Genomic DNA, 24,060 nt, shown 5'->3' with positions numbered 1-24,060 from the left:
CCTTCCCCATCACAGCTCCAGGCTTACGTCTTCCCAGTCTCTGAGAGTCCCAGTGGAGAGGAAAAAAAGACGAAATGCCTTTTTTTCCTGGTAAATGCAACCAAAGTCCCGGGCCTGAGCTTCATTGGCTGACTCTGGCTCATTTGCCCACCCCTGTGTCAAATCTTAGACTCTGATTGGCTGGGCCTGGATCATATGCCCACTCTAAACCAACCTCTGGTTTACGGTCGGTTGGACTTGAGACGCATATTCTTTCTTAAGAGAAAACTGAGACTATTACTCCATGGCAGGGGCTGGTCAGGGAACCCCACAGAGCCCTCTCATGACCGCTTGTGGGCCTCCAGTCTAACAGCTACCATTTTGCCAGAGGGCTGGAGTCTGGTCTTGGCTTCAACTGACCTTCCGTAATGTGCGGGGCTGCGGCCCCACCCCCTGCACCTGTCCATCACAGCAGAGCCAGCTGCCCATTGGTCCGGCTCCTCCGCGGCTGTTACATCAGGAAAGGGAGTTGAATTCTCAGTTGCTGACTTCTTTCTAAGGTCAGAGGGAGGAGCTGCCATCTAATCACTATTTTTTTTAATTTTTTTTTAACGTCTATTTATTTTTTGAGAGACAGAGCATGAGCTGGGAAGGGGACAGAGAGAGAGAGAGGGGGAGTCGCAGATTCCGAAGCAGGCTCCAGGCTCCGAGCTCTCAGGACAGAACCCGACGCGGGGCTCGAACCCATGAACCATGAGATCATGACCTGAGCCGGAGTTGGCCGGCCCAACCGACTGAGGCACCCGGGCGCCCCTGCCATCTAATCACTACTAAACCAATCTCTGAGCAGACAAGGTTGGCAATAGTTTAGAGAACAGTTTAATCACACATTTAAGAGCTAAAACATACTTCACACACATAAAAATCTTTTACATTCTCTTTTACTTATTGTTCCAAAGGGAGGAAACTAGAATAGCTGATGAGAGAGTATGAGGCAGGCTGAGCACAAGCTAGCACCCCCCCACCCCCTCCTCTCACCCAGGTGGGATCTGTGTGATATTCCTTGGACACTCCCAGCTACCCAAGAGCAAAGGAAAGGGGTTTAAGTGCTTGCCGTGGTGATGTGGGAAACTAAGGCAAATGGAAAATCAAATCTGCTTACTGCCTACAGCCCATTGATAAGTCCTTGAAACCAGCAGAGTGACCTCCCTCTAGGAGCTCAGCTGCCTCAAGGATGACACTTTCCTGGGGGCAAAAAAAAACCTTAGCTTAACACGATCCCTACCTCAAGGATCCTGTAAATCAACTTCCTTTATCTCAACCGCCCCAAGATATATGCTGGCAACCATCCTCCCAGCTTCTGGCCCCTCCCCCATATTCATCTGAAGGGTCTCGTGACTGAGGTTTTATCAAACAGTAACAAATGGTGTTTCCCTAGCAACAGCCAACCCCCGCAAGGTCCTGGAACCCTTGCTTCCAAAATTCCTTAGAGGCTTACTCCATCCCTGATCCCCTCCCAAATGAGGGCATATTTGAGTTACCTGTCACAACCCCAGCGCAGCTCTTTTTGCGCAGGCGTCCTGTCCCCATGCTTTAATAAAATCACCTTTTTTTGCACCAAGACATCTTTAAGAATTCTTTCTTGGCCGTCGGCTCTGGACCCATCACCCCAAAACTTCATCAATAGTCTAGACCAGCGCCGTCCAGTAAGGCAGCCATCAAATACTTGAAATGTGCCTTAAGTGTAAACACAAGACACGTTTGTTTTCAAGGATTTAGTACCAAAAAAAGGTCTCAGAGCCAAAACCGAAAGATCTAAAAACCAAAAACATCTCAATAATTTTTTAGTCTCGTCTACATGCTGAAGTGATAATTGTACTATGCTAAGTACAATACATTATTAAAATTAACTGTCTGTCTTTTTGTTATCTTTTTAATGCGGTTGCTAGAAAATTTTAAGATGATTTTTTTATTTTTTTTTTTAACGTTTATTTATTTTTGAGACAGAGAGAGACAGAGCATGAATGGGGGAGGGAGGAAGAGAGAGGGAGACACAGAATCTGAAGCAGGCTCCGGGCTCTGAGCCATCAGCCCAGAGCCCGACGCGGGGCTCGAACTCACGGACCGCGAGATCGTGACCTGAGTTGAAGTCGGACGCTTAACCGACTGAGCCACCCAGGCGCCCCCAGAACATTTTAAACTGGAGATGTGGTTTACATTACATTTCTACCAGAAGGCACTGTTCTAAAGTTAAAGAGAAAATTCCCTGTACACGTTGTCTCATTTTTATCACCAGTCTTCAAGGTCACAGACAAAGAGAGCTCTAAGACATCTAGACAGAGTGCCACCCTGTGAGTGCATGAATATGGATATTTCTCTAGGGCAAGCACATGTAGAGGCATGCCAATGAGCAAGCCATGTGAATACGTGAGCAGATGCGTAAGGGTATTTGGGAGTGTGTGTGAGTGTGGGTAGATGAGCAGATGTGTGGATGAGAGTGAGTGTTTCCAGTTAGTCTCTGTCTGGGGACCCGGGGAGAGGGGACACCACATCCAGGGTTAGGTCAAGGCGTGGGTCTGGCTTCAGTCCCAGATGTGGGTGGGGCTCCAGTAATTGGTCCTCTTGCCTTAATTCCGTTCCTTTCCTCCCATGGGGCCTTAAAGAAGCAGAATTCTTGGGGTGGAGCTGAGGGGTGGGACTGGGGCCAGGGGCGGGGGGCGGGGGGGAGAAAGAGAAAGACGCGGCAGGCTCAGGAATCCTGCTTCCAAGCCCGGCTGCCTCAAACCTAAAAGGTGGGGATCCCAGGTGCCCCAGGTTTTCTCCTGAGAGGGGCAGGGGACAAAGTTCATTTGGGGAGACACACACACAGCTTCCTGTAAAGTTCCTGATCATCCTTTAAATTCTTTTGAATTTATTTACATTGAGCATAATTGACATGTCACATTGTGTAAGCCTGATGATACATTTGTGTATTGCAACAGGATGACTGCCACGGGTTCCTGACCGTTCTGTCCTGTCTCTGGGTCCATGGGCTTCTCTGCTTGACCCTCCGTGAGACCTCTAGACTCCTAAGACCCTCTGGATCTGGGAGGGGAGGAGAGGATGCCCCAGGGTCAGAGGGTCCCAGATCACTGAAGAGAGGAGGCTGACCTCTCCTCCCCCCACCCTCAACCCAGAGATTTCCTCATCTGCCGCGACACCTTCCGGTGGGTGGGGTGTGTGTGGGCAAATTGGCAGACTGGGAACCATGGGGTCTGAGGGACTCTGCTTGAATCAGGAGGTCAGGATGCAAGCAGCAGACTTCAAAGGCAAGAAACAGAGGGCCCCAGACCATAAGGAAGGTTCGGTACCTCAAGGTGGGGAGGGGAGACGGCAGGAGGGAGAGGTTGGGATGGGAGAGGTAAGGGGCTGAAAGCTGGGTCACAGGGCTCCCTCCCCTACCCCAAAAGGCACGTGTGTACGTGTACCCCCCAAACACTCACACACGCCCTCTCCACCTAACCAAGAAGCAGATCTTGTTTCCCCATTCCTTCTTTTATCCCCAGAAATCTGTTATCTGCAGGGGTTTGGTTGAGCCAAGATCTCTGAGCCCCGCTCCCACCCCCACCCCAGCCCCAGAGCCCCAGGCAGGTTTCCAGTCTCACTGACCCACCCACAGGTGCAGACCCTGACTATGAGAATATCACCTTGACCTTCAGAAACCAGGAGCAACCAAGGGGCAGCCATTCACCACCCAAGAATCGAGGCAAGCAGCCACCTGCCAGCCCGCACCTCACAGCCTCGGGAGGGGCCCCTGGTAGGACATCACGGGAACAAGGGCACCGTGAGGAGGCCTGGGGCAATGGTGTGGGGCGTGGTGGCCTCAGGGCTTGTGAGTCACAGTCGCAGGGGTAGCTCCGCAGGTGGTGATGATGATGCGAGTGGTGCTGGTGTTGGTGGGAGTGTTGGTGACAGTGTGGGTAATGTTGGTGAGGTGATCGTGCAGTGGATCAGGAAGGAACCACCTAGACAAGAGCTGATGAGACTTGTTGCTGGGGACAGTGCTGATAACGACAGGCACTGAGGTGGATGGGCTTCAGTGACAGCTGCTGCTGATGTTGTGAGTGCTGGTGAAGGGGAGGGCAAGGGGGAGACCTGATGGTGACAGCGTTACGGACAACTACTGGTGGCTGTGGGCGGGGTGCATGCTGGTGGTCGCAGTGGCTGTATCGGCAGGAGTGGGAGCAGGTGAGACAGCTCTGAGTCGGAGCTCAGTGTAGAGTCAGTGCCGACGGTCTAAGCGGCAGTGTTGGGCCCTGGAGGTCACCTGTCCTGCCTCTGCTCCAGTCCCAGCCTGGTCGAAGCAGGCCCCAGACTCTGCCCAGGTCCCTCGTTGGCTGCACAGAGTCACCCTGAGCCTGTACATCCTCCTTGCCCTGTTCTGCATCGTTCTCTTGGCCTTGGTCCTGGTGAAGAGTGAGTAGGGTCTTCGGTTTCACTTTCCTTTTTGTCGTTCTTTGGTGGGTGGGGAGGGGGCTGGGGCGGCGTAAAGGGGGGCCTCGGGAGGTGGGGGAGGCCCCGTGTTCCCACCCTGTCTCCCTTCTCCCTCGTTGCTCTCCCTTCCCCCACCCTTGTTCCCAGGACAGCCCAACTGGGGGCGCTTCAAGGGTGTTCCTGCCTCCCCCGCCCCTCCTCCTGAACAGATTCTGAGGTGTCCCAGGAGCTGCTGGTCGTGAAAAGGGAGCTCCAGAATGGTAAGGGTGGGACCTGGGGGAGGCCCGTGGGGTCGGGGTGGGCAGCGGTGATTCAGACGTGTCTGTTTCTTGCCTCAGTCTCCATCTCGGGACAACAGTGTCAGGAGGAGCAGAAACAGGGCTGGAGCAGCGTCCAGCAGCTCATCACGGAGGCCAGGCAGGACATTGACATGATCAAGAGAAATGTCCACATCGGGAACGAGAAAGTGAAGACGCTGTCAACAGGTGCCCTTGCAGACCCTTACTGGGCGGGCTTTGTCTCATGCTGGGCGCTGGGGGATTGGGGGAGGCGACAGCAGGGGTCTGCCCTCCCAGTGCTCAGGGTTTAGGGGGTGATGGATGTCACCCTCTGGGCGGGGATATTTAAAAAGGGAAGGCCAAGTACATGGGCTCTGCAACACCCAGGCTGGGGCGGGGGCGGGGTGGGCAGGGAAGAGGCTTCCAATAAAGGTGAGGGCCTTGTCTGAGGCCCAGACCAGCTTTCTCCTGTCCCCCTGCCCCCAGACTTAAGCCAAATCAAGACTAAATTACATGAAATCTCCAAGATACTAGAGAAGAAGCCGCAGCCACGTAAGTTGGGCTAGGGAGGTGGATGAGGAGGGAGCCACATCTCTGGCCCTGGTTTCTCTCTGGGGTGGGGGGGGGGGGAAGGGATCTGCCTGACCTTGGGTCTTCATCCTGCTCAGAGCCCACAGCTCAATAAATGAGAAGACATTGACACCCAGGCTGCAGCTTGGAGGACGGGGCTGCACTTCCCCGTGAAGACGGCCGCATGTGTGCCTCATGGTGTCACGGGAGCGATAACACATGATACAGTGGGCGGCTGTGTCAGCAAGGACCGCAGAAGTGTGTCAGCCTGGGCGCGGGTGTTGGTAACACGTGTTGCACTGTGAACACGTGTGAATGTCCTGTGGTATGTTGTGTGTGAATGTCATGGAGCTGTGTGTGTGTGTGCGCGTGCGTGTGTGTGTGTGGAGCACCCCCTACATCACTGTAACTGCGGGTGTTGAGGGTGTACCCCGTCACTCCCTGTGTTGTGTGAACAGGTGGGTGTCAGTGTGTGACTGATTATGTCACCGAGGGTGTGCAGAGCGGGTACATTTGTGCGTTCCCTTGTTTCTGCACTCACGTTTTGTGATTTGTGACGATAAAGGCCAATGGGAAAGAATGTGGCTTTCAGATCTGTTCCTGGGAGCATCTGGGGGTGGGGGTGGGGACCCGGTGGCGGAGGGTCTGCAAGTATTAAGGGATGAGGAAAGTCACACAGCAAGCACGCGGACGTGATAACCAGGAGCCCTGGGGGCACGAGTGTGTGTGAGCATGAATGCCCTGAATGGGTCCTTTTGTGCCCATGAACTTGTACCCAGCAAGGAACAGTCTCCGTGTCTGAGACTGTGTGCCCAGCAGGGTTTGTGGCCCGAGATATACACTGTTTCCCTAAGTGGGGCTCCTGGGTGGCTCAGTCGGTTAAGCGTCCGACTTCAGCTCAGGTCATGATTTCCCAGTTCGTGGGTTCGAGCCCCGCGTCCGGCTCTGTGCTGACAGCTCGGAGCCTGGAACCTGCTTCGGATTCTGTGTCTCCCTCTCTCTCTGCCCCTCCCCCACTCGCGTTTTCTCTCTCTCTCTCTCTCAAAAATAAACATTAAAAAAAAATTAACAATGTCTCCCTAAGTGTAGGGGGACCCACAGATACATCTGAACCCTTAAGCATGTCCCCACGGGTGTAACTATTCCTGAGTGTATATGCCCACTGAGCATGTATTCGTGAGTGCGCATGCCCCTAAGTGCACTGTGCCCTGGCTCGTGGACGTATGTCCCCTAAGAGAACGTGTCCACAGGCAAACGTTTGTCCCTAAGACAAATGGACATGTGCACACGGGCAGACGTGTGTCCCTGAGAGAACATGTGCCCAAGGATATACACGTGTCCCTAAGACCAGAGACTGTGTCCCCAAGGCATAGGTATGCTCCCAGGCCAAATAGACGTATGCCCAAGGACACACATGTGCCCCTGAGACCGAGACATGGGCCCATCGTCAACTGTGTGCCCTTGAGCCGGTAGCCATCCGTGCAGTTTGCCTGAGCGCTTGGCACCCCACTCCAGCCCGGCCCTTGGCCTCAGGGCCACACCCCTCCGTCGGGTGCCCGGGACACGCGCGCCCCCAGGCGGCCGCTCTCTGGAATCTCCGTGAGCGCGCGCGCCCCGCCCACGAGCCTGTCCGCCGCAGCGCCTGCGCACTTAAGGCCTTTTACGGCGCCGTAAAGCTGCTCGGCCGAGCCGAAGGCCTCAGTACCCTGGTGAGACCCCGCCCGCCCGCGACCCCTACCCGCGTCGGGCCTCGCCCGTTCTCGGACCCTCCCGCGCCCGGTGGGCCTGGGGATCCCGGGCTAAGGTCTCGGCGCCCGCGATCCCCGGTCCGTCCGCTTCGGCCCACGCAAGGGGGGGGTCCTTGAGGAGGGTGGTCTCCCTCCCCGGCCCTCTGCCGGGTTCACGCCGGCGTGGGGGGCTTGGGGCCCCCGCCTCTCCGGGTCTTAGCTTAGCTTACTGGCCCCCATCACAGCCCGGTGGAGGGGTCTCAACGCCCCCCCCCCCCCCCCCCCGTCTCACGCTCTGGGCCCTCCTGTAGTTGGCTGCGCACCTGGGGGGGCGTCTCGGAGCCCCTGGACCCCCTCCCCCGCTGGCCTTCCCACCCACCCCACCGCCCACGCAGACTTCGTTGGGGCAGGCCCATCCTCCCCAGACCCCGCCGGCCTCTGGCTCCTTCCCTGGTAGTGGGAAGGGGGTTCTCCGCTCTTCCTCTCGACCCCACCCTTGGCAGAGGCTTCACACTTGAATGGGCGAGGACGGGGGGCGGGGAGGGAGGGTGTCTCCGCGCCCTGGGGATCCCCCCCAGCAGCTCCTGTCCCCCACACCCCCACCGTAGATCCGCTCCGCGGAGATCTTAGCGCCCCCTCTGGGTTTACAAAAACAGCCTTTTCCGGGTCTCTTCCCCCACTGACCACTGGCTTGGGGCGCTAGGATGGGAGGATCACAGCGCCCCCTCCTGGGCCCCCCAAACTTCGGGTCTCACAGTCGGCCTCGGCCTCCTCCACCTTGTCCTCCACTGTCCAGCTACATTTCTGGAGGGCGCGGAGATGGAGGGGTTCCCAACGCCTTCTGTGCGCCCCCCCCCCCCCCGCAGTCTTCCTTACAAACGCAGGCCCGCCCACGTCTCAAGGAGGCGTGCTTCGTGCCTGACACAGGGGCGCTGCTAGAGCCGTTTCCTCCTAGCTTGCCCCTCGCATCTCCTCTGTTCGTCCCCCAAACCGCAGCCCCCTTCCCCCCCCTCACCCCCGCCATGGGTCTTGACGCACCCTACTGCCTTCTCCCGTTTGTCTGGCTTTCCGCACGGGAGAGGCGGGGATGTTCTCTTCATCTGCAGAAGTCAGCGCTGTTTTTGCTGGAGCGCTTGCAGGGGACAGTACCCGGGTCTTCTCACGGCCCCCCATCCTTGTCCCGTTCCCCCCCCCCATGCACTAGTTCTCTAGGTGCTCCCACAGGTGGCAGAGGGGGCAGGGCACAGAGGTCCTTTCCACGTAGGAGCAATCGCCTGGAACTTAAGAGTGGTTTCCAGCGCCCCCTTCCCCTCCCCCTCTTGTGTCTTCCCACCTGCCCCCTTCCCCCAAAGAGGCAAACCTGCCTCTTTCCCCGTCTTCCTTCACGGGCTTAGGCTTCATGGAGGGGGCGTGCTTTACGCGCAGGCGGACGCCCCCCCCCCCCCTTTCTTTCCCCCTCTTCTTTTCCTACACGGGAGGTCAGCAGTGGAGCACACAGACCGGGTAGCGCGTTCTCCGCACGCCCCTCCCCGCCCCACACGCGCGTTTCCTTGTGTCCCCGCAGGGCGGCGGCAGGATGGAGGCGCGCTTCACGCGCGGGAAGTCGGCGCTGCTGGAGCGCGCGCTGGTGCGGCCGCGCACCGAGGTGAGCCTGAGCGCCTTCGCGCTGCTCTTCTCCGAGCTGGTACAGCACTGCCAGAGCCGCGTCTTCTCCGTGGCCGAGCTGCAGGCGCGCCTGGCCGCGCTGGGCCGCCAGGTGGGCGCGCGCGTTCTGGACGCCCTGGTGGCCCGCGAAAAGGGTGCCCGGCGCGAGACCAAGGTGCTGGGCGCCCTGCTCTTCGTCAAGGGCGCCGTGTGGAAGGCGCTCTTCGGCAAGGAGGCCGACAAGCTGGAGCAGGCCAACGACGACGCGCGAACCTTCTACATCATAGAGCGGGAGCCGCTCATCAACACCTACATCTCCGTGCCCAAGGAGAACAGCACGCTCAACTGCGCCAGCTTCACGGCGGGCATCGTGGAGGCGGTGCTCACGCACAGCGGCTTTCCTGCTAAGGTCACGGCGCACTGGCACAAGGGCACCACGCTCATGATCAAGTTTGAGGAGGCCGTCATAGCCCGAGACCGGGCGCTGGAGGGCCGCTGACCCCGCGGCAGATAAAGATGCAGAGAGCCCCCTTCCCAAGTGTGTCTTGTGTCTTGTGGGGGGGCCTCAGAGATCCGCTCAACGCCTCGACCCAGGTCCCTGCCTCAGGCTGGTGAGGGAGGCCGGGACCCGAGCCTGTTTGGGATGCCGTGGGGCTGCGGTGGGGGTGGGCTTCCAGACGGGGCCGGGGGAATGCGGGGGGCAGTGTGGAGAGAAGTCTGCAGAAGGAGCTGCTGGCGTGGCTGGAGGCAGGAGGATGCTGACCCTCTCTGGAATCACGATTGGAGGCCAGGCCGGAGAGGTGGGGGGTGAGGGATCAGGCGGAGAGAGGCTCCCTCAGGCGGCCACACTTCTTCTGTAAAGGACCAGATAGGAGTTTATGCCTAGAAGTCTCTGTCCAGTCACTCTGCTCCGCGGTGTAGACAGCAGTATGCCAAGGATTGGGTGCGGCTGTGTGTCTAGAAAACAGGCGGAGGGGGATCCTTTGCTGACCCCTGCTTTAGAGCCTTGCCTCTCAAAGTGTGGTCCACGACAGGCAGCCTCCGTATCTCCTGGGAGGTTGTCAGAAATGCGGACTCTCGGGCCCCCCCGAAGGCCCACTAACAGCGTGTCATTCGGCAAGATCCCCAGGGGATTCCTGTGTCCCCTATTTTGAGAAGCGGTGCTCCAGGGCACAGAGTATGTTCCAACTGGGGTGGCCGGGCCCCACCCCCAGTTTCCGATTCTGCAGATCTGAGTGGGCTGAGGATTTGCATTTCTGGAAGTTCCCAGGAACTGGCTGATGCTCCGGGGGGCCGCACTTTAAGAATTACCCCCCTGGAGACCTGGGGAAATGGATGGGCTCACTTCCGAAATCTCGGGGCGCCTACCGTATTTTGAAGTTGATATCGATGATACATGAACATATCCTTGTTGTGTTTTTTTACGATTTTACTTTTAAGTAACGTCTACACCCAACACGGGGCTCGAACTCACAACCCTGATCAGGATCAAGAGTTGCATGCCGTACCTTACTGAGCTAGCCAGGCGCCCCGTGTGTGCCTTGTTTAAAAAGTAAAATCTGACGCCTGAGGCAACCCTGCCTTTCCCTTCTGCCCACCACCCTCGCGGGGTTCCTGAGAGCTCCTCCTCCCCAGGGTCCATCCTGCCAGACTTTTGGGGGGAAACTTTTCAAGTGTCTCTTCCTCCCTCCCCCTCCCCCTTCCCCCGGATTTCAGTGAGCCTGATGTGAAGGAGAACTTGGCGGTGCCCTGGGCTGGGTCCCCTCACTGTTGATGGAGGGTTTAAGGGCGGGACGGATGCAGGTTTCCCATTGCGTTTTTGGGGTGCATGGTGGAGGCGGGCATGGGGGGGGCCGAGGTGCCGGGTTTGGTCAGGGGGCAGTTTCGGGAATTCCAACCAGGGTGATGGGGGGGGGTGTCGGCACATCTCGAAGATACGTGGTCCATAAACGGAACTTGGGGGCGCCTCCCGTGTATAGCACAGGGATGGCCATGGTCAGGAAATAGCTGTTGCCTGGGGAAGGGGGTGGTCACAGTGGCAGTCTGAATCGGGGGCGAGGGGTCAATGTCTAGGAAGCCAAGGAGGATCGGAGGTCTGGAGTCCAGGAGTCAGCACAGTGGCGGGTGCCGCCCGTCTGGGTGGAGTGGGCAGGGCACCTGGTGCCTGGGAAGCCGGATTTTCAGGGGGAGCTGCGGGAGGCTTTGGGCTTAGCAGCCTCAGGTCCCCCGGGGACCCTGGCGAGCTTGGCCTGCAGGGCCTGCTGGGTGAAGAGCAGGTTGCGGGAGGCAGGGATGGCCCAGCCTGCTGCATCCAGAGGCCTGGCAGTGAAGTTTGCCAGAGAGAAAGGGCAGGGGGAGGAAGAGATGGGCTGGTCCCCGAGGGCGGGATGCAGGGCGGGGGGTTGTGAGCTGCAAATAAAGTCCCTGCTGAAGTCCTGAAGCCCCCAGACAGGTTGGCGGGGGCCCGGGGGTGGGGGGTGAGGAGGGGGAACCCAGCACCAGCCCTCGGCGAGCCAGCCAGACATGAGGCTCCCCCTCATTGAACAGACCACAAAGTGGGTTCTGCGAGAAGAGGTCATTTGCCCATGGACACACATTGATTATCCAACAGCTATTTATTGAACCCCTACTCTGTGTCAGCTGCTGGGATCACAGCTGAGAGCAAGACCAATGCTCCTGCCCTCCTGAAGCTCACATGCTAGCCCTGGGCATGGCGGGGGGGGGGGGGGGGGGGGGGCGGCGAGCACACACAGATCCGGGAGTGACAAGTTTGGTTGGAAGGGGAAATGTTCTGTGGTGAGAAAGTAGATCAAAGGTAAAAGGGAGCCGGAGTCAGGGGTGTCATTTTAAATAGGAAGGTCGGGGAGCCCAGGATAGCCCTCACTGAAGAGCTAGCAGGGGAGGGGGCATGTGCAAAGGCCCTGAGGCAAAGAGCAAGCCTATATGTGTAAGGGCCAGTGAGGAGGCTGGTGTAGGTGCCGGGGTTGGGGGAGGGCAGAAAGGAGGTGAAGCTGGGGAGACAAGGCAAGCTGCAGGGATTCTGCAATTGCAAAGCACCCTGTAAGATTGTGGGTTTTTTTTTACCCTGAGCCAGAAGGAAACTTCTGGAAGGTCTGGGACAGTGAAGAAGACATTGAGACAAGCTAGGGCAGGGGCTATACCAAGGCGGTTGCTGGAGGGGTGAGAAGTGGACAGATTCTGCACATGGCTTTCCCTGAGGATTTGGAGGGTTCGGTGAGGGAAACCGGTGATGACTGTCATCCCAACATGGGCCTGGGTGACCTGCAGAGTGGGGCTGGGAGTCCCCTTTGCCGAGCTCAGGTAGGTAGTTGTGCTCTGGCCTGGGGGCTGGGAGGGGTCTGGAGGAGGCCGAAATTGGTGGGGGGGGGGGGGGGGGGAGGGACAATGGCTTGGTAACAGGTGACCTAGGACGAGCTCTATCCCTGCCCTTTCCCGGCCCCAGGTCTCCTGGGTGCCACTGTAGGGCCCTCCCCAGCCCCCTAGGCCCGGGCCCCTGACTCCCAGGTCCAAGGTGGTCCAGTGTGGTCCTCCCCCCACGGATTCCCCTCCAGGAGGCTTGAGAATCACGTGAGCCATCTGGTTCTTCCTTTTCTTTTTTTAATGTTGATTTATTTTTAGAAAGAGAGAGAGTGCAAGCAGGGGAGGGGCAGAGAGAGAGAGAGGCAGAGACAGAATCGGAAGCAGGCTCCAGGCTCCGCCCTCAGCACAAACCGATGCGGGGCTTGAACCTGCGAACTGTGAGGTCATGACCTGAGCTGAAGCCAGACCCTTCACCAAGTGAGCCACCCAGGCGCCCCTGGTTCTTTCTTCCTAGGCCGGGAGCTGGGGGTGGGGTGGGTAGGCGAGGAGTTTAAGGAGGGGTGTCCTGCGTGAGATCCTGGCCCGCCTCCCTCCTCAGCCTCTGGTGCAGGGCTGGTGCCACCTGTTTCTTTCAAAACCTGTGTCAGAGTCACACCAGCACCTTTGGACCTGGGTGGCCAGGCCACCCTGGGCCTGCTAGCATTTACTGAGTGCCTTCTGTATACCAGGTCCATTCAGCACTTCCCATGCGTCAGCTTGTGCCCTCCTGCCAGCAGCCTAGGCGGGGGGACCAGCCCACTGCCCTGCCCTGCGGTACTTTTAGGCCTCTAGGGTGTTCTCTGCTCCATTAGATCCCAGAGTCTTTGTCTCCAGCCCTGTCTAGTACATGCTTCTTGTAATAAAGTAGAGGGGAAACGGTGGAGAGATACAATTGCTGCTTCAGCTGCTCTGGATACTCAGACGGACTCAGGCACCAGGTTCTGGAACTCCCGGCTCCCACGCCTGGAGGCTTCTGAGATGGGGCCATCTTCGCCCCCATTTTATTGACATGGGCTGGGGGCAAGGGGGCTGGCTGCCTGAGCCGGGGACTTCTCCCTGGGGTGCTAAGACACGGGGGCTGCTTCTGGGGAGGCCAGGGGTGGGGCGGGGGTGTGGTCCTGACTCCAGCAGACTGCGGGGCGGCCCGACAGAGGAAGCTCATAGGGGTCTGAGGCTCTCTGGAAAGTTCTCGAGGTGGGTACTCTGAGCCCTTGAAGGCAGGGACATGGTGACAGCCTGCTGGGCTGAGGAGTAAGGGACAGGCCCTCAGGGGCATTGGCAGGAGCCGGGGAGGGGTCAACAGCCCTTCTTCCTCTTGGGCAGGAGAAAGGGATGCTGGGGCCTTAGCCACAAAACAGGCATCCAGGCCGCGGCTGCGGGCCCCGCCGTGGGCCCGGCTGCTCCTGTGTCAGAGCTGGGGGAGCAACGCAGGGGTGCACCTGGCAGGTGGGCAGGGGGCCATCAGGGTCTGCGTCTCCAAGGACCTCCCGGGGAACCCCAGGGAGGGGGCCGAGGTGGCGGGGGAGGGGCGGTCAGCATGTGGCCAGCCGGTCACACACCCAGCCGTCCAGCCGGCTGCCACAGAAGGCATCGTTCCACTGCCCGGAGCCCTGCATCATCACACAGTCCTCGCCCTGGCCCTGGTTGTTGGGTTCCCCCGGCCGCCAGTTGCTGGAGCAGAAGACTTCAGGTCAGAGGATGGGGTCGGGGGCAGGAGCCCTACTGCCTTCCGCCTAGACGCATCCCTCGGGGTCTGGGCCCCTCCCCCCATCCCTGGATTCCCCACTCCCCACGCCCTGCAAGCCCAGGGACACCGGCTGCCCACATCCCCTCCCCTCAACCCGACCACTGCGGACAGGCACCCCCCGCCCGCCCCCGTCGGAGTCTGGGCCTCACCTGTAGTTCAGGGGGTTCTCATCCATCCAGATAAACTCCCCCTCTATGTCCAGGTCCCGAAGGCCAATCCAGGTGCCCTTCCTGTTGGCGCGTTTGGCCAGGAAGTCCTGGGGAGCAGGACGGGGCTGCAGGGGCTGCGGGGTTGTGCCTGGGGTCCCCGCCCCCACCGCACAAGAGGACGCGGTGGGATCCCCGCCCCCTGCTGGCCACGCCCTCCGCAGAGCCCCGCCCACCTGCTCCTCTTGGCTGTGGATGCTGACCAGCCGCCCTTGCAGTTTGCTGCAGGCAAACCGGGCCTGGATCCACTTCTTGGCGCCCTCGCCGAAGTAGTAGCATTTCCTCTGGAAGTTGACCCAGTTCTCGGGGCACGTGTTACACGTGGAGCCTGGGGCGGAGGAGAGGCTCAGGGGTGCGGCCGTGGTGGGCGCCGTGGTAGGCGCCGTGGCGGGCTCTGTGGCCGGCGCCGTGGCTGGCGCTGTGGCCAGTGCGGTGGCGGACGTTGTGGCCGGCGCCGTGGCGGGCTCTGTGGCCGGCGCCGTGGCCAGCACGGTGGCGGACGTTGTGGCCGGCGCCGTGGCGGGCTCTGTGGCCGGCGCCGTGGCGGGCGCTGTGGCCAGCACGGTGGCGGACGTTGTGGCCGGCGCCGTGGCTGGCACCGTGGGGACAATAGGCAGGGTGGGTGGCAGCGTCTCTCCTGGGGTCACTCTTGGGGTCCGGGCTGAAAGCAGACCAACTTGCAGGTTGCCCCTCTTCCCGGCCAGACCAGCCACCCGGAGGGAGCACCTCGGCTGCCCGCACCATTGCCACAAATATCACCCCTCCCCGCCCCCCCCCCAGAATGCCTGTCACCGACACCGTCATCGTAGACACCTCTTGGCCAGCAGCTCTTTGGCCTCTGCCAGCATCAGCCCCACAAAAAGACCCGCGGCATCACCACGTCACCAGCTCTGTGGCCCGTGACCCCTCGACCACCAACGGAATCACCACAAACACGTTCACGGTCAGAAGCGTGTCAACCGCCAACACCATGGCCACCAACCCCACCACTCTCAGTGGCACCTTCAGTCCCACCGCCATCACCGGGGGGACCCAGGATCGCCAGCAACCTCTCTCCAGTGCCACCAGCACGGCCAACACCGTCTTCACACCAGCCACGGCTTAATCACCAGGGCCGACCTGCCGAGGCCACGGTTGCCAGCATCATGGTCCCCTTGTATTGTCCCCACCAACAGCTCCAGTGACAACCCTGGTGGCCATTGCTCCCGGCACCCCCAAAACCAGCCTTGTTGACCAGATTTGGGGAGAATGCGACGATTTCTGTCTAGTTGGAGGGACCGAGCAGGAGAGCTTAGGGAGGGCTGGGTCCGCATGGCCTTGACCTGGGGCCGCCTTGGTCTCTGTCTCCTCTTGTCCACATCCCGGAGAAACTCTTAGGCACTGTCACCACATCTCCCACCCAGGACTCCCAGATGGGGGGTTAAACCCACTGTTACTGGCTTGACTCACTCTTGATTGAAAACAGCTTTTCTTGGAATGACGTGCAGAGAGGGCTCCAGAGCTTGGGAGGAATTTTTAAGAGAGACCTGGGGTCCCCAAACTCTGGGGGATCAAAGCTGGATGTGTTTCTCACACATGGGCCAGTAACCAGTATGTGGCCACTGGTGCAGGGGGGTGGGGAACATTAAAACCGGAAGAGGATATCGCTGGGCACTTGAAGGAAACCTGGAGGGAGGTACCCTGCCTGTGTCCCCATCAAGAGACAGCCCTGGAGCTGGCCTCAGCCCCCAGGTCACCCCAGGGACCGGGTGGGAACTGGGAGGTCATCCATCCACATGAACGTGGCCCAGAGCCCTCCCCAGAGGGACCACTGCCGGGTTTCTGGCTGGGATTCCCACAGCCACGGCATGTCCCCGGGGGGCTGCACTCCACACCAAGCACAGAACCTTCCTCTTCTCTTCGCCAACTAGGGCAGCAGGGGCTTCCCAGGGGTGGAAAGTCAAAAACCAAGGGTGGGGGTGGGGAGCGCCCGGGTTCCTGTCCCAGGTCGAAGGCACGCTGACGGGACTTCTGCTCTTCCTGAAGCCTGCCGGGGCCACCCCTCACCCCAAGCCTTGTCACCACCAGCATTGCCCCGTCTCTGCAGAGGGGACCCGCCCCCTTGAGCCCCGTGGCTGGTCAGACAATCTTCTGGGAGGGCTGTGGCTGAGGGCGTCCTACTGATGACCCTCCTCTGAGCCACGAGGGGCAGAGGAAGGAGAAGCAAAGCGAACCCAGAGATGGTGACACACAGGGAAGCTTCAACCTGAAGGAGGGAAAAAAGCATGCGAGCTCCCCCCACCCCCCCAGCTCCAGTTCCGTGGAGAGAGGTGGCCGGACTCAGAGAGAAACTGCCGCATGTCCCCCATGGACCCTGCCGCACACATAAGCCCACACCCGTCCACGCTGTCACGTGCAGCCCTCTAGCACACACCCCCCCACACCCGTCTCGTCGCTCGCACGCCACAGGCCCAGACTCACAAGCACACTCACCGTTGGACACGTGGAGCTCAACCCACAGCTTTACCACCTCCTGCTGGAGCCTTTCCAACGAGTGCAAGGCTGTGCGCCTCTCGTTCAAGCCTCGGGTGATTGGGTGGGGGACGGTGGTCAGAGACGAGCTTGGAGCGCACCCCCCCGCCCCCCCCCCCCACCCCGTCCCCTCCCAAGGCTCACTCTGGGACTTGAGGTTGCTCAGGTCCGAACGAAGTCCATCCAGGTTCCGGGAGAGCTCAGAGTCTGACGGGGCCGGGCTGGGGTCAGGGCTGGGAGTCCCCGAGCCCGGCCCCCAGCCTCACGGTCCCTCCCAGCTCTAGGACCCCCGTCCCCACCAGCCTCTCACCCTGAGCTTTCATCCTTTTCTGTTCAGCTTGGATTTCCTCCATGTTCTGTGACACCTGGGCAGCTGGGTGCAGGGGAGGGGGCTCAGTGGTAAGCAGGTCCTCAGGGCCGCCCCTGCCCCCCCCCCCAGCTCCCCCGCTGGCCCCTTTGTCCTTCTCGCCTCTGTCTTCGGGGTCCCCTGCTCACTTTGCCATTCACAGGTGGCCTAGAGCACTCTGTCCACATGTTAATCCGGGCTCCCCCACCCCCACCCCACTCCTCCTCCTCGACCTGAGCTGACATCACTCACCCCGGGATTTCTGGGCCATCTCGTCCCCTCTGTGTCTTTCCAAGTCCTTGGCAACCTGAGAGACTGGGGCCGCAGGAAAGACGATGTGTCCTCAGGAACCAGGAAGGCACGTCCTCAAATCCTTCCCCTCCCTGGCCCCGAGTGCAGGGTCCCCTCACATTTTCATTTTGGGGACAAGGTACCGAGGAAGACGCAGGCAAGAATAGGATGAACACGTGCACCCTCCCCCCACCCAGAACGCAACCTAAAAGCAGCCGGCGTTTCCTGAAAGCTCACTGGAGGCAGGTCTAAATGCTTCACCAAGTCTCGGCTTGTTTCTGCCTCGACACCCTGAAATGATGCCCACTTTACAGGTGAGGGAACCGAGGCCTGGAGCCATTACTTAACAGCCCATCAGACACCTCGTGGAGCCCCCCCGTCTCTCCCAGAGGCTCCGGGTTTTCACCCCACGGGGAGGGGGCAACGCAGGCTGACCCCCACTTCCCGGCAGGGGATGCTGGAGCCCAGTCCTTCTCCCATGTCCCACAGTGGCCCGTGGCCGAAGCAGGACGAGAGCCCCCCTCCCTGCCTCCTCTCCCCCCTACCCCTCCCCCCCTACCGTTCTGGGCGGCGGTTTCTTCCAGCTGTTTCAGGTTCTGTACAGCGTCCCAGTCTGGGGAGGGGAGAAGAGGAGGGGCAAAGACGGGTTTTCAGGAGCCCCCGACCACACCTCCCCACTTGTCAGCTGGGGAGGGAGGCCTTGGGTACATACCACTCGGGAGGCACAGAAAGGATGGGAGACAGAGACGCTGGACGGGGTGGGGAGCTCTCGGGTGGGGGGCGGGCAGAGGGCCTCGGGAGGGGGCCGCTGGGGACAAGGTGGGAGGCACGATGGGGAAATTGGACTCGGAGGGGCGTGACGTCCCAGCATCTGAAAGTGGGGTTCTGGGAGAGAGCACAGGAGAGGGGCCGCATGGGGCTGGGGGTGTCCTCACGCCAGAAGAGGAGCAGGGTCAGCAGCCCGGCCCACAGCATGACGGTCACCAGCCCCAACAGTGCCATCTGGGTCCCTTGCCGACAGCACCACCGCCGCCTTCCGGGAAGGTTTGGGAACTCTGCCGGGCGTTGAGGGGGGAGCGCCAAGCGGTGCAGCGTGAGACGGGGCTTGGCTCTGCCTGTCTCCCCGTCACCCACAGCCCCTAAGTCCTGGGAGCCTGTCCAGAGCCCACACTAAAGCCGTGGGTCTCAGTGGACCCCCAGCCTACTCCGCACACCTTCCCCACATGCCGCCTTCGTGCCCCACCGGTGCCCCCCCACCCCGACTCCATCCACTTCTGAATCTGTGCATCTCTGAATCTGTCCCTCCACCCGTCCAGCCCTTCTGCCCACACCCCAGTGGTCAGCAAGCCTGACTTGGGGCCAGGGCGCCGTCCAGAAAGGCAGCCCGGGGTGGGGGGCCGGGAGCTGAGACCCTCCCTCCATGGTCCCCCATCAGGTGGCCGACTGCCACCCAGCTCTCGCTGTGACCCTCTTCCCTTACCCCCTCACGCACCAGTGCTCGAGCTCCAGCCTCATGCCCGGGAAGCTGGGTCCTCCTTCCCCTTGGACCTCCTGCCCTCACCCTGTGGCTGTCCTCCACCCCGCACCCCTTCTCTAAACCCAGGACGCTGGGTCTGTGTTCTTCCTCCATATCCAAGCCCTTCCCCAGACTTTTCCCTGGATGTCAGACCCCCCGGAGCCTCACCACAACCCCTGGGGCCCCAGGACTCTACCTTGACTCCCCACCGTGGGCCCGGGCCCCCTGCCCTCGCCCTGGCCGTGAGGATTCATCGTGCTGGATTCTACTTGCTCTGAGTACCCGTTCTACTTCCAAATCTATCGGTCTCCCAGCACCGGAGATGGAGCCGATTTTTTTTGTTGGAGGGCGTTGAGTCAGGGCAGGGAGGGGCCTGCGGCTTCCCCCTCCTGCTTGGCTCTGTGCCCAGAAGGCCAGTCGGGGCTCACCTCCCCCTCACCCCTTGCTGGGCCTTCTTCCCAGAGAGAGACCCAGGAACCCCTCTCCTCTCTTGGGTGGAAGGGAGGAGGCCAGGTGCTCGGTTTTGCCAGGGTCAGCTCCAGAGAGCCCTCTCACCTGAGTAGACATGTTCCTCCATGGCCGCCCTGCTTGGATTCTCCCAGTGACAGGCTGCTCACCACCTCCCAAGGCAGCCCACTTAGCGGGTGTCGTCGCGGCTCTGGCCGGGATCCGGGTTCTGAGGAGCATTAAGGTTAGACGTCAGGCTCTGGTTACGGGCGCAGGACAGCGTCTGGGACTCGAGGAGCTCGGTGACCATTGGCTGATTTTGTTTTGTCCGTGACCAGGAGTCAGCGTGGCATTTCACTGGGAGACACAGGCCTGAGACCAGAGGTGGGCGCCCCAGAGCCGACGCGGGCCGGGTACACGGCAGGTGCCTCATAAATGCAGCGAGTGACAGAACCTCAAAACCAACCGCCTCATCCATAAAACGCCAGTAACACCCGCACCACAGGGTGGTGACGTGCCCTTCACGGATGTGTCAGGTGCTTCGATCAAGGGCTGGTCCGTCGCCCCACAAATATCATCATCAGCTTGCTGCTGTCACCGCCGGTTGCCAACGTCGCTTGGGACTCAACCTTCCCGAGCGTCAGGGTCCCCTCTATAGAATGGGAGGGACACTCGCACCCAACTCACGAGGTCGAGGTAGGATCAAATGAGATGACAACATAGGTGAGTGTCTTGGCAAGATGCCGTGCACACACAGTGGGTCTTCAGATCCTAAACACTTATCAGGCACCTGCTGTGTGTCAGGCCTTGCTGGGCGGTGCAGAAACTCCGTCACCAGACCTCAGCTTCCTCTTCTGCAATGTGCCCAAGGCATCTTTAAAGTATCTTGAGTTTTTAAAAAAAATTTTTTTTAAGTTTATTTGTTTATTTTGAGAGAGGGAGTGAGCAGGGAGGGGCAGAGAGAGAGAGGGAGAGAGGGAGAGAGAGAATCCCCAGCAGGCTCCACACTGCCAGCGCAGAGCCTGACGCGGGGCTCGAGCCCATGAAGCGTGAGATCATGACCTGAGCCGAAATCAGGAGTCAGAGGCTTAACCGAGGGAGCCACCCAGGCGCCCCAAAGTCTTTCGAGCATCTATTTTGTGCCAAAGAGGGCGGGTTTGGTTACAGGCTGCCTCTCTTGCTGTAGGACTATGGGCAATATGCTTCCCCTCTCTGAGCCCCGGGGAGGTGGGTGTGGGGAGTGACCAGGCTCTGATTAACGGCAGCTCCAACTGGACCTTGTGCCATCATGGAAGAGGCCAGAGGCGTGGCCATCCTGCAGCCAAACGTGCCTGAGCCCAAGCTGGACAGACTGGGGGCTGAGTCCCGGCTTCTCCCAGGACGAGCGACTTAAGTTTGCTCATCTGTCAACGAGGGGTGACCGTGCCAAGCCCACTGGATGAAGCACGATGGGCGTGGCACGCAGCAGGCGCTCGGTTAACCTGCTGGTGGGGAGCTGGGGAAACTGAGGCCCCGAGGAGGTAAGTAATTTGTCCATGCCACACGATGGTAGAACGGGGACTTGAACCCAGGACAGGTGACATCGGAGCCTATTCGCTCAACCACCTGGGGACATGGTCTCCTGATGGGTGTCTGCCAGTGAGTGCCAGGGGGCAGGGTCCTGATGCCGGGCCGTCTTTCTGACTTAGGAGGTCCCAGCCCTGCGGACGGCTTTCCGCGGCCCTCCGGGGTCTGCACTATCGGCCCCCGGTGCACCCACCAAGCTCATCTGTTCTGCTCGGTCACGCCAGGCGCTGGCTTCAACTGCCCCAACCCAGGACCCCGCACGCCTGCCGATTCTGCCCACCGCCCTTCTGTCCCTTGAGACCCAGCCCCGAGGCCGCTCCTTCCAAGGAACCTTCAACATCCACGTCCCACTGCCGGCCCCAACACACACGCACACGCACAGAGGGTCACACGCGTGTGCTCCCACATTCACACGCAGACACGCAGTCGCACGCCCACCCACTCGCACGTATCTCGCACTCACATGCGCTGCGAACGGCGTCGCTGTCCTGGTCCGCTGGGGCGGGTTGGAGGGGCCGGCGGGGCCGCGGGCGGTGGTGAGGACCTTGGCCTGGGGAGACAGTTTTCTTCTGAAAGCAGGCCCACCCACGGCTTCTATTTTCACAGGCCTAATTATGGGCTTGCCACCTGGTTACCCATATTACACGCATGGCCTCCCCTGATGCTCCCCACCACCGGGTAAAGTCCGTCCTATTATTATCTCCATTACGCAGGTGAGCAAAACTGAGGTCCAGAGAGGCTAAGCCACATTCCCAGAGTGCTGGAGGAAGTAAGTGGGAGAGCCAGGACTGAACTAACGTGGCTAAGTCATTATACCACTGTGGCAGGGAAGAGGGAAGAAAAGGAGAGAGAAAGAGAGAGGGATGAGCAAGGAGGGAGCCCGGAGGTAGGGAAGAAACAGAAAGATCCATGAGATAACATTCTGGTCAAATAGTAACAATTTTGTTGCAGGGTTGAATTTAATACCAGTGTGTGCCAGAGAGTTGGGGGGGGGGGGACAGTTCCCAGTGTCCCAGGTGCATTGAAACATTTAACGTTTGCATGTTATGAAGTAGATGCTTTTGCTCCTCATGCTGCCTTCTTGGTGAAGAATGTGGAGCGCAGAGAGGTTAGGTAACTTGTCCAAAGTTGCACAGCTCATAAATGGCAATGCCGGGATTTGAACCCAGGCAGCGCAGGCCCCAAGTCAGCAGCCCTAACCCCCGTGCGCCTAGCCTTGGATTTATGGGGACTTCTTTTTTTTTTAATGTTTTTATTTTATTTTTGAGAGACAGAGAGAGACAGCAGGAGGGGGGGAGGAGCAGAGAGAGAGAGAGAGAGACACAGAATCGGAAGCAGGCTCCAGGCTCCGAGCTGTCAGCACAGAGCCCGACGTGGGGCTCGAACCCACGAACCGTGGGATCATGACCTGAGCCAAAGTAGGACGCCTGACCGACTGAGCCACTCGGGTGCCCCTTATGGGGACTTCTTCACACCTCACACCCTGCCCTTCCTCCCTAAACTGTGTCCTCTGATCCTTCACCCTCTTCCCATTCTTGATTGGGGGACACCCCAGGCCAATCCCCACGCCGGGAAGGGCTGCCTCCGTCCTCCAGGCTTGATGCTCTGCCTCTCACTCTGGAAGATGCCCACTTGGGCCCCTGTGTCCCACTTTCCCACCGGGACCGATCTGGGCCAACCACCAGATGGGGAGGGGCCTGGCCCGACATGTCCCCTGGACTTTGCACCCCAGGACAGCAGGCACGAAGCTGCCTCATGTGTCACACTGTGTTTCCAGCATGGAGGGGTGGCCCTCAGTACATGTGTACTGCCTGAATGACTGTTGGGTTGAGGCTGTTCATTCAGGGCCCAGACTGTCCCTCTCAACTCGATCTGGGCTACTTGCGGGGACTTGAACCCATGGCGTGTTTTGCCAAGGGACAGGAGATGGTCATTGTAGGGAAGAGAGTGGTCAGGTGGGCACCAGAGAGAGGTCACTGGGGCTGCTGGGTGGACAGAAGGCGGCAGGAGCCCTGGCGGCGGGGGGGGGGGACCCTGAGTGTCATCATGGGGCCAGGTGGGGGTGGGGACACTGGGGAGCTGTCACCAGGTCCAGGCACCAGAGGAGGTGTCTGGGGCAGTGGCTGTGGGAATGACTGGACGGGTTTGAGAAGAGACGGGCTTTGGTGATGGGTGAGGATGGGGGGGGGGCATCCGGAAGATGCTGTAACAATTGACTGGGTCTCAGTCGCAGCCTCTGGTAGACAGCGGGGCTGTCCTAGTGCTGAGGACACAGGAAGGAAGAGGAGAAAGTTTGGGAAGAAGCCTCGCTGGGTGGCAGTGAAGACACAGGACGGGGTAGGAGGTGTCGAATCGAGGATGGGGTGGGGATGAGGTTTGGTGTTCCTGAGCCTCTGAGAGCTCTGCAGCCCAGGTGCCCAGCCCCCGTCCACACTGGTGCCCACCGTCTCCACCGTGTCCTTCCGGAAGGTTCCACGGCTCCTGCGAAGCTGGGTCCCTGCCAAGACTGAACTTAGACAAGAGGATGCTTTGGGGGTGACATCTCAACCCCCCTACTCGGGGCTGCAGTAAACCCTGTCACGCGACTGACCCCTCCCTCTTCCCTTCTGTGGTATCGACCCAGGGCTCTGTTCACTTCAAGGGAAAAACAGGAAACCGTGCGGATGTGGGCCCCCATCGAGGGTGTCAGTTCTTCTTTCACGTTTGGGATCCTTGAGCCCAGGGCAGCCCCCCCCCCCCCGTCCCCCCCGCCCCGGCCCCCGCTCGGCACAGACCTGGATCTGGACGCAGGAGGAACGAGTCAGGGGTCCTGCAACAACCACAAACGATCCCCGGGCGGGTCCCCACCCTGGCCCCGGCCCCGGCCCGACGCTATTCAACCCCAACTCACCCCCAAGGGTGTTCGGATCCCCAACCCTCTCACCTGTGCTCTGTGCGGAGAGGAGCCTCAACCTCTAAATTTAGAACCTCAGCACCTAGGACAGGGCCCCGCGTTCAATTCCACTGTGATGAAGGAACATCCACCCTGACCCCAACCCCACCCCAGTGGCCCAGCCCCCTGCTCTCCCCACCTGATCGGTCCCTCCTGGTGTTGCAAAAGGGAGAAAGGAAGGAGGGGGTGTGTGGGCGGGAGGGAAGTGGGTGTGTCAAATCCCAAAGGGCTTGCAGGAGGAGGTGGCTTTAAAACCGGGTTTCTCATTCTCAGTTCTGTTGGCACTGGGGCCGGATGATTCCTTGTTGTTGGGGTGGGGGGCTGTCCTGTAGATTGTAGGGTCTTTGGCAACATCCCTGGCCTCTAGCCTCTGGCTGCCAGTAGTCCCCCCTTCTACCTAGTCACGACCGCCAAAAATGTCTCCAGACATCGCCGAATGCCTCCTGAGGGGCAGAATCACCCCCAGT

The 24,060-nt window shown here is 60.0% G+C and overlaps 3 protein-coding genes across 9 annotated transcripts; 2 read left to right on the top strand and 1 right to left on the bottom strand.

Annotated features, from left to right (window-relative positions):
- The first annotated feature begins 2,978 nt into the window (after positions 1–2,978).
- Positions 2,979–5,880, top strand: MCEMP1 (mast cell expressed membrane protein 1). Of its 3 annotated transcripts, none has more exons than XM_023244712.2 (7): positions 2,979–3,335; positions 3,638–3,775; positions 4,306–4,434; positions 4,662–4,712; positions 4,791–4,937; positions 5,217–5,282; positions 5,399–5,880. In XM_023244712.2, the coding sequence occupies exons 1-7, from the start codon at positions 3,227–3,229 to the stop codon at positions 5,413–5,415; spliced, it is 657 nt and encodes a 218-aa protein (XP_023100480.1). In that variant the 5' UTR covers positions 2,979–3,226; the 3' UTR covers positions 5,416–5,880. The 3 variants fall into 3 exon arrangements, with proteins under 3 accessions (XP_023100480.1, XP_023100485.1, XP_006928409.1); XM_023244717.2 differs by having other exon boundaries at positions 2,983–3,320; XM_006928347.4 differs by having other exon boundaries at positions 2,985–3,287.
- A 1,034-nt stretch (positions 5,881–6,914) lies between these two features.
- Positions 6,915–9,204, top strand: TRAPPC5 (trafficking protein particle complex subunit 5). 2 transcript variants are annotated; one of them, XM_006928366.4, is made up of 2 exons: positions 6,915–7,009; positions 8,592–9,204. In XM_006928366.4, exon 2 carries the CDS (start codon positions 8,604–8,606, stop codon positions 9,168–9,170), a length of 567 nt encoding a protein of 188 aa, XP_006928428.2. In that variant the 5' UTR covers positions 6,915–7,009; positions 8,592–8,603; the 3' UTR covers positions 9,171–9,204. The 2 variants fall into 2 exon arrangements, with proteins under 2 accessions (XP_006928428.2, XP_023100475.1); XM_023244707.2 differs by lacking the exon at positions 6,915–7,009 and adding an exon at positions 7,102–7,126.
- Positions 9,205–12,407: 3,203 nt separating this feature from the next.
- FCER2 (Fc epsilon receptor II) lies at positions 12,408–23,768 on the bottom strand. Of its 4 annotated transcripts, none has more exons than XM_023244681.2 (13): positions 23,733–23,768; positions 23,585–23,636; positions 21,125–21,211; positions 19,204–19,324; positions 18,068–18,187; positions 17,692–17,745; positions 17,094–17,156; positions 16,806–16,868; positions 16,640–16,702; positions 16,457–16,546; positions 14,161–14,645; positions 13,928–14,034; positions 12,408–13,702 (listed from the first exon to the last, which is right to left on the bottom strand). In XM_023244681.2, the coding sequence occupies exons 4-13, from the start codon at positions 19,223–19,225 to the stop codon at positions 13,564–13,566; spliced, it is 1,206 nt and encodes a 401-aa protein (XP_023100449.1). In that variant the 5' UTR covers positions 19,226–19,324; positions 21,125–21,211; positions 23,585–23,636; positions 23,733–23,768; the 3' UTR covers positions 12,408–13,563. The 4 variants fall into 4 exon arrangements, with proteins under 4 accessions (XP_023100449.1, XP_023100460.1, XP_023100444.1 ...); XM_023244692.2 differs by having other exon boundaries at positions 14,161–14,312; positions 23,733–23,759; XM_023244676.2 differs by lacking the exons at positions 19,204–19,324; positions 21,125–21,211; positions 23,585–23,636; positions 23,733–23,768 and adding an exon at positions 18,845–19,192.
- Between the last annotated feature and the right edge of the window lie 292 nt (positions 23,769–24,060).

Source organism: Felis catus, chromosome A2, assembly GCF_018350175.1.
Source record: "Felis catus isolate Fca126 chromosome A2, F.catus_Fca126_mat1.0, whole genome shotgun sequence".
Taxonomy (NCBI): Eukaryota; Metazoa; Chordata; class Mammalia; order Carnivora; family Felidae; genus Felis; species Felis catus.
Note: the sequence above shows the minus strand (reverse complement) of the source record. Positions and strands in the feature narration are given on the sequence as shown.